The following is a 15,591-nucleotide window of genomic DNA, read 5'->3' on the forward strand; positions in this document are numbered from 1 at the left end:
TGATGTTTCACAGCATAAAGGGTTTTGACTGGAGAGTGTTTGGGTTTCTCAGGTCCCAACAATTTTAAGGCATTTTAATATTAATTAGATAATAACTGCACAACATACATCTTGGAAATATGACTCAGTTGTGATGGTAGATTAATTTGGCCACAAAAGGTAGCGATACCCCTTTAAACCCCCATAAAATTAATATAACAACTAGAGCCTCTCATTCAAAATACAGCTATTACATGTGCTAGCTGCTGAAACTTGGTTATAAGTTCCACAGACTCTGTATCTTGGAAAATGAATGTATTCAGTTTTGGTTTGAAAAATTATCTAATGCTACATGACTTATTTATTTATTTTAAACTATTAACAATCATTCCAAGCTTTTGGGAGCAAAGATTCAAAAGATGAGTGGGAGTGTTTCCTTAGAAATAAATTTCTGAACCAGAACTACTGTGCTTGAGTTGACATGTATTAGCAAAACGGTTAATAAATTTCTCAAACACACATAAAAAGAGTGGCAGAAGTTTCAATTATATGAGAAAAGCAACACATCTGTTTTACAAGGCTAACAGCTCTTCCTGTGAAGATAACTGACCTCTGTGAGGCCAACCTTTAATACCATCAAATCCTATAGTCCAGAGTCTGACTCTATTTAATCCTGTAAAGGGAATATTCCTAACACTAACTGAACAGTCTAAAAAATAAACAAGACCTTGTCTGAAACTTCAGATGCTTTTTTTATATTCAGAATAATCCAAGAAGCAGCATTTTAATTCTTTACTAATGCTAAAGGGTTTATAACAGGAAGTTGAAAAATAAGCCAGCCAAGTTCTTAAGCTAAATATCTGTAAAAAGCTTCTTCTTGTTTAAACAATTGTACAAAAGTTGCAATGTGAAAATACATTTCTCAATTTACCTTTTAAAAGTTGCGATTCTAGTAAATTTTGTCAGAAAAGACTTACTGTAAAGGAGTATACATCTTTCCACAAGTCTCAATACCTTCTTAAAGGAAGAGCGGAGTACTTTAATTCTAATAAATGACTTGCAGAAAAGAAACTAGCAGATTAACCAAGTGAAGATCTAGTAATCATGTGAAGGTGGTTGCTCCTATTAGATATCCTATACAGATATGAATACAGTGTAGAGATGTCAGTAAACAAGAACATCCCATGAACCTTACCCCCTTTGCTCTGCCTAGCTACAAAAACAACTAGAACAACTAAATAGCATACACTTAAAACACAGAGCAAGTAGTATAGTGTTTTTTTCCCCCAACCGAAAAAAGGAGGGGTGGATTGACAGGCACCTCATAGGAAAGCAACTGACAGGTAAGGCAATTAAAGTATCCTAAATTATGAGAAAAAAATCCAGCATATCCCAGATATGAGGAAAGGGAAAGACAGACTGGCAAGACAATTTACAGTAATCCAAATAGCAATGGGAAAGGAACACAGCAAAAGCACTAAAGAAATCTGCATGAAAGACCCTTTCAGTTAAATAAAGTGTCCACAGATGCCAGGAAACATAAACTGGACCACACAGCTGACCTAGCATACTTCACCAAGCTAGAACCTTTTTCACTCCTTGGATACCACCAAAGAGCTCCATGAGAGGGGATGCACAAACATTTTGTGCAATTAAGGCCATCCTTCAGAAACTGCAACTTATGACGCAGTTGTCACATTTTCAGCAGTCTAGAATCTCAATTTACTCCAGATTCTTTAACAAATCCTGCTTCTGCATTCCTTCCTGGAGAAAGTGGATCCAGACTTCACCGCAAACAGTAAGAATCCCTTTCCCCATTTGCTATTTCTATGGTATCCAAGTACCATGGTGCCTGTGGCCAATACAATGTTATCACAATTACTCCACACCTTTGCTTTATTTATTTAACTGGCCTGTGGTGTAGTGGAATTCAGGGAAGCAAAGCAGTGTCTTTATTCACATCTGGGATCGGGAGCCAACAGATCCATGAATTATTCTCTTAGCCTTTTCACCAAGAAACTGAATATTTTTGGGTTTGAGGCGCCACTCAATGGGTTTAAATACAGCCCGCTATGGTATTTAGGACCCTTCTAATATGCAGCACCTGTATTGACAAAATGTATGTTTCCCACTGAAATAAGCTCCATTACCCTGAAGGGCTGGTATCTCCTTTACAGTTCAGTTGTGTACACTAGCAAAGAATTTCAGAAAATAACTTACTATATAATCAACTCCATAACAGCATCAAAGTTTTAATACATGAATTATTTCTGCAAAACACAGGAGGGGTTTCTGGGCTAGCACTTGTTACTTCAAGTCCTAACAAGAAAGAAAATTATTTTCATTCTTTTCCTGTCAACCCAGCAACTCTAAAATACCCACCTGTCAAAAGTTACCAATAAATTAAGGGGACTTAGCGATGACAATGGAACCCTGTATTACTCTCCTCCCACTCCAAAATCCACACACAATCATGCTTCTTTCTATTTCTATAGGGTCTAGAGAAAATTCTAGGGAAGAACAAGTGCAAGATATCAACACTTTCAGACTATAAACCTGTAATGGCCTTCAGGGAATCATCATTTTAGGCTGCCAGAAGGTCTACACTAACCTGTGGCTTGGTATTATTTGCAAATATTGTTCTAAAAGACCTGATTCCAGGACAATCAGATGTCTCAAGATACTTACAGTCAGATTTCAACAAGATGAAGAGGAGATGGGGCCTCAAAATCTGTAGCAAGTTTTAAATATTTTCTTCTTCTAGGTATCCCAAACACACACATGATGATGGTATATCAAGCACCAATTCCCTCAATATTGAGTTAGTACTTTTTCCACCTTGGCTCCCACTTCCAGATTAGCAAAGAGGACAGAGAACCTTACATAAAAAGTTAGGGACAGTTTGAAAAGATTTTCATTAGGGTGGAGACTATTAAATTCACAGTGAGGAGGGGGCTGGAATTTGTTAAAAGGTAATGGTAACAAAACATGCTAAACATTACCTCTAACACTGCTTGCATATGGCATGCATTTGCCATCATCTCTTGTTTTTAATCTATTTAGATGATCAGTTCCCTGGGGCTGGGGCATATCTATTACAGCTTTGTGAGGTGCTTAGCATATTTTTGGACACTAAATAAATAGGTAATTAAGAAGCTAAAGAAACCAAAAAATATCAGTGACTAACCTAAGCTCAGCTCTGAAGCCTAGCAGTTTATTAGATTTAGTAGCTAGCAAGAGGGTTGCTTCCACCTGCTGGAGATGGAAAAAATTAATTTGAGGCAGAAAGCCCTATTACCGGTACTCATAGGAGTGGAGGAAGTGGTCAACTAAGCTCTGATTTTTTCCTATCTCCACCCACTGGAATGGTGAAGTGAACTCACATGAATAGCTCAGGGCCGCCCAGAGGATTCCAGGGGCCCGGGGTCTTCGGCGGCGGGGGGGGCCCTTCCGTTCCGGGACCCACCGCCAAAGTGCCCCGAAGACCCGCGGCGGGAGTCCCCTGCCGCCAAATTACCGCCGAAGCGTGACCCGCCGCTGAAGCGCAGCCCGGTCTTCGGCGGTAATTCGGTGGCGGGGGGGGGGTCCCCGCCGCGAGCCTTCGGGGCACTTCGGCGGCAGGTCCCGGAACAGAAGGGCCCCCCCGCCGCCGAAGACCGGGCTGTGCTGCGGCGGCGGGTCCCGCTTCCCCCAGCCTCAGCCTCTTACCCGAGCGCGTCTCCGGCGGGGCCTGAGCTCCGTCCCGCTCAGCGCCGCGCGGTGAGAGGGCGGGGCTGGGAGCTCCACACCGAGCGGAGGCAGCTGCCCCGCCCCCTCCCCACGCCGCTCTGAGTGGGGCGGGGCTCAGGCCCCGTTGGAGCTCCCAGCCCCGCCCCCTCACCACGCGGCTCGGATCGGGGCTCAGGGGCCCCGGCGGAGACTCGGCGCTTGATGCGCTGAGGCTCCAGGAGAGGGGCGGAGGCAGGAGCCTCCGCTCTTCTCTTGGGGGCCCCTGCGGAGCCCGGGGCAAATAGCCCCCTTTGCCCCCCCCTCTGGGCGGCCCTGGAATAGTTTATTTAATTAGATTTCATTTCATCCAATTTACCTGCAGAGTTGGGCACAGGAAGGAAATTTGCAACTGGCAAGCATCCTAAGTATCAAAGATTAAGTTGTAACCAGAAACAGAAAGCAAATACACAAGGTGTGAAACAGAAAAACAGTATCTCTCAGTCACTTAAAACACTTTTAGGGAATGATTCTGGCACTATGGTGGATCACAGAGTGCTCTCGCTGAAGTGTGCCAAGCAGCATTCAATCCAAGCCCACTCTTGTAGCAGGGAACAGAGTCTTGTGGAGAGGTGGTACATATGCTGCAAAGGAGCAACATCACTCTGCAACAGTAAAGGAGAGGAGAATTCTGTCTCTGATCAATTCTCCAGCTGGCTTAAGTAGGAATACCACAAGCTGGCCAGCCTTCAGATACAGTCAATCTTACTGAAGAAGGGGGTATTCAGGACCATAGTGTTTGCGATGCAGCAGACAGACCTCTGTAGGTCCCTATCTGTGCTGGCATCACCCCGTTTGTTTATTTCTGGCATTTCACTCAATTTCAACAGTGAACAATAAATAAGAGTGTTTCTAATTAGTTTCTCTTTCTGATCTACTGGCATTACTGGAATGTTTAGGGTTTTTTTTAAAAAAGATTTAATTAAAGAAGTTCTAGTGATTAGGGTCTATCTGTGTTTTAACTAGGGCTGTCAGTTAATCGCAGTTAACTCATGCGATTAACTCAAAAAAATTAAATGTGATTAAAAACTAATCGTGGCTAATCATACTGTTAAACAATACCTACTGAAATTTATTAAATATTTTTGATGTTTTTCTACGTTTTCAAATATATTGATTTCAATTACAACACAGAATACGAAGTGTACAGTGCTCACTATTTTTATTACAAATATTTGCACTGTAAAAATGACACAAAAGAAATAGCATTTTTCAATTCACCTCATACAAGTACCGTTGTACAATTTCTTTATCGGGAAAGAGAAAAACACAACAAAAAAAATCTACATTGTAAGTTTCTCTTTATTGTGAAAGAGATTGCACAACAGTACCTGTATGAGATGAACTGAAAAATACTATTTCTTCTGTTTATCATTTTTACAGTGCAAATATTTGTAATAAAAATAAAGTGAGCACTGTACACTTCGTATTCTGTGTTGTAATTGAAATCAATATATTTGAAAACGTAGAAAACATCCACAAATATTTAAATAAGTGGTATTCTATTATTGTTTTACAGCGTGATTAATCGTGATTCATTTTTTCAACCACTTGACAGCCCTAGTTTTAACACACAAAATGTAGATTTAAGGCCATCCTAAACTATTTGATAGCGTCCACTGAAGCAGATGTCTGAAGACTGCACTGAATCAATGCTGGAAATCTCTTTTGGGTGAGAGTGGGGTATTTTTGTGGCCATTTTCAAGTTAATACTGTTCAGTACCTTAGGAACTCAGTAACATAGACCCTATTAATTCCAACAGCAGAATCTCCTGTATTATGCCACTGAATCTCTCTGACATATGTTTTAAGAAACTATACTTTTAAAACAATCCTCGAACATATCCCTGCAATTAGTTTTGCAGTTCCATTTTTGCAGCCATTCCAGCATACTTGTATTTTACTCTATAAACCAGTCCAAAAATGTCCGCAGTGTGAATAATATAAATGCTTGAGTGGTTTTTATGGGGTGGTGTGCAAGCCAGAAATACTTCTGCTTGAACAACATCACTTAACTGGGAACAGGCTTTATTCAAGTATACTCTGAAGTTTGAGAACTATAAATCCAAAATTCATTATAAGCCAATACTATCATTTGGCATTGTTGGTTTTAAATTAAAATTGTTTAGGTTTTTATCATTAACCAATATGGATGATCAAAATTATATGCAAGCTTTTTGCTACACACAACAAAATAAATCCAAAAATATTTCTAGACTGTTACTCATTCCATCTAATTTGACTTTCCATGACATTTAACATTCAAATTCCAGACCACAAATATTTCACTAATACTGCCCTTCAACTTCAAATAGTATCAATTATGTAGCTTTTTTTCCTAAAATTATAGTTCTGTTTCTCACAAGATATATGAAAACATATAATAGTATTTACTTTATACATTACACCTCTCACACACACACACACACATCCCCCTCCCCCTTTCCTGGCTTTATGTACCAGCATGCAGTAACATAGATTTGGTTAATAACTCATGACAGGCTGGGATTTCCAAAGAAGGCGAAGGGAGTTGAGGATCTTGTACTCACTGAAATTCAATGGCAGTTGGGCACTTAACACACTCAGGCTCCTTTGAAAATCTCAGGCATAATTTTGACAGGCAAATATTTATTCTTAAATAACTGGTGGATAAAGTGAATATAGCTAGACAATTTTCATATTATTTTAAAGATAAACACTGATGAAGATTCAAAAGAATTGAAGAATGTGTTTGTCTCCCTTGCAACGCATTTAAAGCTGCTCATCTGAAAGACTGCAGATGTTCATAATAAACTAATAGAGGGTCTAAACCATAAAACTACATGAGGACTTCCATTCTTAAAGCTACTAAACACTTGGCTGACATCTGATTAAGGAGGAACGTAGATGCTATGTTGTCCTTAATTGCCCCCTCTGTCAACACCATAGCTGTTCCTCCATTGAGGAGTGATCTAAGTAGGCCATATGAGTGAAATTGGCGCTCCTGTAGGTACTAGAAAGGAGTGTTAAAAACAGTAGTCTCATTAAGATGCAGCGATTAGAGCACATGCAGTAGCAATTAAAAGACTCCTTTCTCTATACAACCAGTGCTCCTCAGCCCTGACCTGAAATGATTATTCTAGCACAGTGGTTCCCAAACTGGGGTTCATGAACCCCTGGGGGTTCACGAAATGTCATAGGGGGTTCTTGGGAAAAAATTCTCTAATGGCGGACAGAGCTGTCCCTAGGGATCCCAGGCACCACAGGGCCAGCCCGGAGCCCCAGGGACTTCCAAGAGCTATGCAGATCAAAGCAAGCATATCTATCACACCGAGGAGACTCAAACTTCAAGACTCCTTATAAGAAACTGAAAGGGAGGTGGATTTTTTTTGCGGTTTTTAAAATTAAATAGGCTGCTAGTATTGTTTTTTTAATTATGATGAAGAACAAGTTTAAGCTTTGTGTAACGTGTGTTGTTTGCCTGGACTGCTCAAGACCTGAATGTTGTGTAGGAGGAACTCTGAGTTGGCTTCTTAAATACCTTCATGCTGTTTCACTCTGATACTCCTTGATGAAACCTAGGAGCCTTGTCTTATAACAGGCTTAATCAAAGTGATACAAGCTGCCAAAGTGAGATCTTGGAAGAGTGTTGCCATTTTCATTATGTAATAAAATACTTTAATGATAAATAATAAATAAGTGTGTAATAAGCATTTCATAAAAACAGATTTTATACTTCCAAGATCACTGCTTTTATACTTTATCCTCAGGTAAGGGAGAAAATTCCTGAAAATATTCATTTTTAGGAGGGGGTTCACGAGACTGACATTTTAGTGAAAGGGGTTCACGGGTTGTTAAAGTTTGGGAACCACTGTTCTAGCAGGTGGTCAAGTCCAATTTCAATCCTTTACCAACACTGCTAGTAAGAATGGAAGTTTTGGTGGCAGACAATTGTACATCAAGGACCTGACTTAAGCCACTATTTTATTCACAAATTAATATCTATCAGATGACTATGACTTCAGTCCTCTACTATCCAAAGATAAATTTGGATAAATGACGTAAAGATATAAGGTTCTATATTCCATTATCAATCCCCAGAAGTTCTTAATATTTTTATTTCAGTGAATGACAACAGTGTGGTATAAGCAAAATACTGTCTATATTTGCATTACTACAGTTGCTCATTGCTGAAAATCAAAAGAGAAAAAAAAAACCTTACTTGGGTCACGATTGTTGTATGGCCATCCTGAGGCAGATAAAAAAGATGGCACTGGAGAGCTTGCCCTGCTGTCAGTCTCTACTTGCTGTGTAATATGACGCACAGTTTCTTTATTTTTTCTATTCTTTCTGCGTCCAGTGGGTTGCCAGCCATCCCCTGCTCCTTGTTCTGAGAAAGTGTTCTGTATTGCACTATCCTTGGCAGAACGCAATTCATTCCCTCCATAGTGAGATGGTGAAATTTGCTCCTCTTTGATACGCAAAGACCCATAGCTCATGTCACTGGACCAAAGAGACTGGGATGAAATGTCATCGTGGCTATCTGTTTTTGGTTCCTGATCCTCTTTTCCATAACTGCTCCCTCCTTCATGACAGCTAGCAATGGCCGAATCTCCAGAAGAGTTCGCTGGACTTGTTCGTCGAGCTAACCACGGAGAAATACTCCTACCAGCCACCACTGCTGAAATCAAAGCATCTGTACTACTGCTGGAAGCGGCCCCAAGTTCATAATCAACAAGATCATCTGAGGCATCAGACTTTATACTTATGTCAAGAGCCGCTTTTATGAAATTGTGACAAGCTTGTACAATATCAGTCATTTGAAGATAGCTAGCTGCTGACATCACCTCAATGACATTTCTGCTCGTCAACGCTAAGTGTGCAGAATACATAAAGTCAATGATGGCTTTAAAGCCCTGTGCAGTTACAATGTCTAAATGAGTGACTGTGGCCTGGTCAGATGTCTTCTGCACCTGGCAGTAAAGAGTCTTGAAGTAGCGGCTGCTCCCGAGCAGAACATTTTTGTGAGCCTTAAAAATCTTCCCCTCCACTATAATGCAAACATCACAGAGGATGCCATGCTGTCTCTGCTCATTGAGCTCACGAAGCAGATGACGGTAATGGGAGGCAATCTCCATATCTTCCTTTCGGTTATTCATTTGGGAATCTTTGTGTTTTCTCGTCCACAGACTCTGGAGGAAGAAAGGAAAGTGTTACCTCAAAATGCAAAACAAAACGTAAAAATGTATTTTGTCAATAGCACTGGTGAAATGAAATGAAACTGCACCACACTAAATGCTCTTCTAGGATTATCTTGTCACCATAAAACAAAAATTATTGCCGAGCACAGATTGTGCGTTCCTTATGTGATTAATCTTATTCTTAATGCTAGTATTCAAATAATTCACAATATTAAGAGAAATCAGAGTGGAAGTTCAATCTCAAATATACAGAAACATCTCAGACATTATTTTACATGTACCATTGATTATACTTTAAATTAACACAGGATTATGGTGAAAAAGCTTGTCAATAAGGGCTTGTCTACACAGTGGGATAATGCACACTATGGGAGGTGTGATTTCTGAAGTGCAGTAACATGTTGTGCATTAACTATTGCATGAATACCCTGCTGGTGTGCACTAAAGATTCCCTAGTGTGCTTTAACATAGTACTGTTTCAAGCAGCACTGAGTCAGAGAACACTAGGGTATCTTTAGTGCACACCAGCAGTCAGCATGGTCCAATTAATGTGCAACACATTAGTGTTGTAGACAAGCTTTGTGTTATTAAAATGGTCCAGGTAAAATACCTGTCAGTTTTTTATCATTTAAGATTTGATAAATAAGAAGTAGATTTGAAACTATGCTAATGGATGCAAACCACTGAATAGTATCCTGTAGCAGTAATATTTCCTTGGGGGGGGGGGGGAAACTTATGTATAGCACACTAAATACTCTAAATCCTCAAAAAGTAAAAGCCAATTGAAACTAGCCATTTACTTTGCTATATTGTTGCTTTGGGGCTATAATGCTGTTACGGTGTCAGAGAAAAAAATCAGACAAAGATCTGAAACCACATTTCGGAAAATTTTAAATCCCCACTCAATCAAGTAAAGTTGTAATGTATGAAGACTATCAAGTTAATTTCACCTGAACTTAAACTCCTTTTCTATTTACGATCAAAACATTTTTAGTGACATGATAAATAGTATTGTACACAATTTATCTACCAGGCATACTTTTTGAACTAATGGATTTGATTTATTCTCTATATAACCACCCTTTTTTCAATCAAGGGCCCCTAAAACACTATTTGTCTCCAAATACTGTAGATGTACGCATAGTAAGGGTTCTCCGACTCCCAAAACAGTATCTGTTGCATCAGACTTGGAATTTTACCCACCAATTCAGAAGACCCTCACAGCAGATTCCTGCCAAGACTGGATGACGTTACTAGCTTCGCCAACATCAGTATATTCTCCCTGACCATCTTTAATTTAAAAGAAAAAAAAAAAACTAACTGCCAACAGAAGTCTCCTCTCAAAGCCGCTAAATGTTCAAGCTTGTTTCTTCTGAAGAAATTCATAAAACAAGGTTTGTTAAGGTTAACATTTTATCCATAATGCAAGTAGGATCAAATTCACAAGTGAACTACTATTTAATTTTCCAATATCAGCATGAACATAGTCCATATATGGTTTCCATATAGCATTAAATAAGTCACCTCTGTCTTATAGTCTGATTGAATTTTCTTCTGTGATGCCAGGAATTAAGCTCATTATCCGTTCAGCTACTATCAGATATGTGTTGTCCTTCCAGGGTCTTGAGAGAATTATTTCTGTTGACATTATGCACATTATCTTCGTCTCTCAGGTGAAGTAATTCCATCTTCAGAAAAATTATTTTGAATACATGAAGCTGATAGAGGCAAGACAATCTCCTGAAGCACTCCTCTCCAATACCATACCTCAGAATTCACTAGTTTTTCCAAAATCTCAACTGTATGTGTAATTAGTTCCATAATTATTTGAACGCTTCTCCATCCCATGAAAGCAGCTAGTATGCAAAACTAAGTCATCTCCAATGACTTTCAGAAATTGGGATGTGGAGGTATTCTAGATCAATAGATGTATAGTATGCTATAAGACCTCTCCATTTCAGGGACCTCTCTAATGACTTCAAACTTCAGCAGGTGAGCTACTGTTTCACACATTGCTTTGTCTGCAGAGGTTCCTTGAGATCTGCAAGAATATAACTGTCTCCTCAGGAATGTGAAAATCCCATGGTGTAGTATCTTCTGGTACCAGTCAGATGATCTTTGACAAGTGATGCTTGAAAATAGTAGCCTCTTCCAAGGGCAGAGGAATCCTTGGACAGGTAGAACTGGTAGCCATGTGTTATTTTGTGTGTTTAAATTCCAGATGGAGTAAGCCCTAGATTTTCCTCCTTGGGAATATCTATCCTCTTCCTTGGGAGTAGCCAGAAGCTCTTTTAAAGAAGGACCAAGGAAAACAAGACCCATAAGAGGGCTAGCCTTTCTGGCATGAATTAGAAGAGGCTGATGCTATGTACCTGCAGAATATCTGGTTGACATCACTGCAGATAGATTTCCAGGTTCAACCAGTAGTTCTCAGATATAGGGGTTCTGGAGATTGCACTGGAAGCCATTACCCATGCCACAAATCTTAGCCCACGTCTACACTACCACGGTAAGTCAACTTAAATTAGACAACTCCAGCTACGTGAACAACATAGCTGGAGTCAATGTAGCTTAGGTCGACATAGGGGTTGACAGGAGACACTCTCCCATCGACTTACCTTGCTCCTCTCGTTCCCGGTGGAGTACCGGGTCAACCGGAGAGCGCTCTGCTATCGATCTAGCGGGTCTTCACTAGACCCGCTAAATTGACCCCCGGTGCATTGATCGCCAGAGCATCGATCTGGCTGTAGCGCAGACATAGCCTTAGAGACCCTATACAAGAATTAGGCAGAGTCTTCTCTCATCAAAGTGAGAGAACATTTGAAAATCAGTTCTTCCAGTGTTTGGACTTGGAAGGAAAAAAACTGTTAGATCTGTCTAGGCTACAAATACTGTGATTGATGATTTGAACATGACTGCCACAGCTTCATAATTTTGTACCAGTGGGCTCCTGAAACCCCCCTTCTGAAATGGAAGGACAGTATTTTTTATTAAAGAGGCCACTGCTGCATCTACTTTTAGAGGCTGTAGAAGTCAGCTTTGCCTTTTATGAAATTGGAACAACCATATAGGATCAAATGAGTGGTCCATCATCCATCCATTCATTCAAAGGAAGATGCAAGAAATCTCAGTTATGAAGTGAACAGGGTTTTTTTTGTTTGTTTGTTTGTTTTTTAATGTGTGTCTTCTTTCCTTTTGGTGTTCCCATTCCAACATGAAAGTTTACATGAAAGGGAGCAACTTCTTGGACTTCGTTGGAAATAGGCTCCCCTTGGAGTTACTTTTCCTCATTTTGCTATGGATAATATCAAGAGTATTTAGCAACATTTTCACCCATCTTGAAGAATTTAGGCAGCAGCAGCCTTTCTTGGGTTTCTTCTTCAATGCCTTCAATCTGAAGTTCAGATAATTTCCCTAGCATTTGATAAGGAAGACCTCTGCCACTACTTGTGTTTCCTTCAGCTTATTTTGGCTATATGTATGTTTTTTCTTTGTGTGTTGTCTGCCTTCTGGATATACATCTCATTACTAGTTATCTTACATCAGAGAAAAGCCATTTGTACCACAGTGATGAAATCAGTGTAAGTGTCTAGATTGAAGGTGGCTAGGATAAAGGAACCTGTGCTAGCTTGTGATGTGAATCTCCTGCTGCTTTTCTTCATTTTGTTTGTTTTAAATTCAAGCAGGGCTTCTTTGACTAGACCCTTTTGAGACTGAGCCCCTGGAGCTAACCTGAATCAATCTTTACTAGCTTTGTCTTTACAGACAGAGCACTTGCTAGTCTCACTGGATGAGGAGAGCTTCTCACTGGATTTGGCTATTTCCTGTTCAGTATATTCTTACCAGATTCTAGAGTCTAGCAATAAAGGACCAAGTATTGCCTTCCTTCCCACTCACCAAGCCCTTGGCAGAAGATGCAGTCTCTGGGCAGGATGAAAGAATCACTAATCAAAGAAGGGCAGGAGTTGAATGATCCTAGTTTGCTTGCCCATATTTCTAAGGGCACTAAAGAGGAAGAAGGTTGAACGATACATTTGGGGGGGGGGGGGGGGAATGAAACGCTCGACTCTCCCCCAAAATATTTCCCTATGGGGCAGGGTCTTTGGAGTGTAGGCCATGCAAATCTGCCAAGAATCTTGAGGCACAGGGCTGACAGTAAGTAGCTGTGGTATTGTCAGACAAGATAGATGCAGACTGCATGAGAACTAAAGCCAGTTTGGAGTGAGGATTGGCCCAAAGAAGGTTGAGGAGCTCAATTATTCTGCTCTGAGTTCAGGCTCTACTAAAATATTAAGTACAAGAGTGGTAAGAGTACTGGAAACCAGGCTCTGCAGGGCCACGAAAAGTGGCTTACTGCAAAAGCACTGTAGTTGTATTACTGTAGCACCTAAAAGCCTTAGTCATGGACCAACATCCTACTGTGGTAGAACAAACATGAACAAAAAGATGGCCCTGTCCCACAATCTAAGGATAACACAAGAGACAAAACAGAGTAAAAGAAAACAATGAGACAATATTGGTCAGCATAACAGACAATGGTCTCAGCTGCTGTGCTATCAACTTTTTCTAGGTATCATGGAAAAATAAAAGTTTCAGGACCGTTTTGAAGGAGCATCTTTCGATAACTTTGCAGATGTTTAGGGGGGGGTGGAGGCTCCTCCCAAGTGGGATGGACAGCATAGGAGAAAACATAAAAGTGCTTGTTTAAAAGTTTAACAAGTAGGAAATGGAGGGTGGCATCAGCAACCAATCAGAGGCGGGAGTCAACTTCCCGATAGACAATGACATAACAAGTAGGGTGGAGATAGGCCGTGAAGGGCCTTGAAAGTGAAGACAAGTTTGATGCAAAGAGATGTGCTGCATGCTGAGAATTTTCTAATCTTTGGGTTCTTAGATTCATCTACTTGAGGGAAGGGGAGCAAGCTAGCTCTGAGACTAACAAAAATCACTCAACGGTAAATCTGATTCTGGCAGAATAGCTACAAAAGAAAAGTGGAAAAAACTGATAACACCTCACTACTGGAAAGAATGACTGAATTTCTCATTCCTGTCTCCCTAAATTGAAGAAAGTCTGGAGACTGGTATCTTAAGTCTTTGGAGAAACTTCTTGTGGGTCTTTCCAGAGGGAGTGATAGGCAAGAGGAGACAATAAAATAAAATGTATTTTTATATATATATATATATATATATATATATATATATATATATATATATATATATATATATTACACACACACACACACACACACACACTCTTTCTGACATCAATTTGCAAGGTGGTGATATATATATATATATATTACACACACACACACACACACACACTCTTTCTGACATCAATTTGCAAGGTGGTGAAAATATTTGTGAGGACTAGTGACCATCGCACCAAGAGAATTCCACATTATCTGTCACCTTCAAATTTGTGGGCAATAATAAGAACATTGTGTTCAGTTTGACTAGTAAAGTTTAACATCTTCCAATTTGAGAGAAACAGTTATAAATTACTTGATCTGTGTCACAGAACCGGTCACCTTATATACTTTGTTCCACATTCACCACGTTTATAACATCATTGTACTTTTTATATAAGAGGTCTTTGGGGGAGAAAATTAAATATGCCTCAAATTCAGAAGAATTCGTTAGTTTTTTTGTCTACCTATGTCAAACTAGAGCATCTGTTTTATGTCAAGGATCACTAGGGAATTAGCACAAGTTAAATTTAAGGCAATTTGCTAGTAGTTAATTCAGTAAGCTTCAAAATCCTCCTCTCCCGTGTTCCAGTTTTACACACTGCTTTGTGGTTTTAAGGTTTGGTTTTCTACCCTCCTTTGTGATTAAATATAGCTATTTATGAGAAATAATGGGAGTTCTATAGAAATGTAGCCCCTCCAATGACTAATGAAAGCACCTGAGACTAAAGAAATATAAATTGTGGAGCAGAAGTCAATTTTAGAAAAACAGATCATCACATAGACAAAACTATTAAAATGTGAGCTTATCAAAGCTCTTTTTAATACTCTGAACAAGATCTCAATTAACTCGGATTGGATTATTTAGGCCTGAGTTCTACTTAGTATTTAAATGTAATGTGGCTCCTGAAAGACTTAAATAGAACTATTTAATAAGAAGAGTCCTAGTTTTGAAGAAAATAGCAGTTTTTTTTAAATGAAAATATTTACCAGATGAAGTCATACATGTGCCCAACACAGTTCTACTAACCCAGATGAAAGATTTCAAAAAATAAAATAATCAATAACTGACAACTTCCAGAATGATTTCACTAACAATAATAGGGTCATTAATAGATGAACAAAATTAAACGAACATAGCATCAGAGTATTAAAAATCAGGTCTCAATTAAATTAACAAATTTGAAAGTTTTACTATTAAGTGAATGGATTAGCATTACGCTAACTTTACTTCATGAGCAGTTTTAGTTTTATATTTTGAAACATTTACTGCATGGTGTACACACACACACACACACACACACACACTCTACCGATCTCTCTGACATGCTTTAATTCTCCAAACTCTAATGTTAGTAAGAGTCTTGAAAATGTATCTCTTTTTGTTTAATCGGAAGTTATCCACAGCTTCGTTTATTCTTCACTAAGCCTTTACTTGTATCCTGCATATTTCAAAGATGCCTTACTTCTTTTAAATT

At 39.4% G+C, this 15,591-nt stretch overlaps 1 protein-coding gene across 10 annotated transcripts in view; it reads right to left on the reverse strand.

Annotated features, from left to right (window-relative positions):
• ZBTB46 (zinc finger and BTB domain containing 46) overlaps window positions 1-15,591 on the reverse strand; it is a 97,094-nt gene that overhangs the window by 66,027 nt on the left and 15,476 nt on the right. For all 10 annotated transcript variants that reach the window (XM_044985399.1, XM_044985397.1, XM_044985390.1 and 7 more), the window contains one exon: window positions 7,946-8,915. In XM_044985399.1, the coding sequence (XP_044841334.1) occupies window positions 7,946-8,882 (937 nt within the window). In that variant the 5' untranslated portion in view covers window positions 8,883-8,915. The remainder of the gene's footprint in view (window positions 1-7,945; window positions 8,916-15,591) is intronic.

This window comes from Mauremys mutica, chromosome 13 (assembly GCF_020497125.1).
Source record: "Mauremys mutica isolate MM-2020 ecotype Southern chromosome 13, ASM2049712v1, whole genome shotgun sequence".
NCBI lineage: Eukaryota > Metazoa > Chordata > Testudines > Geoemydidae > Mauremys > Mauremys mutica.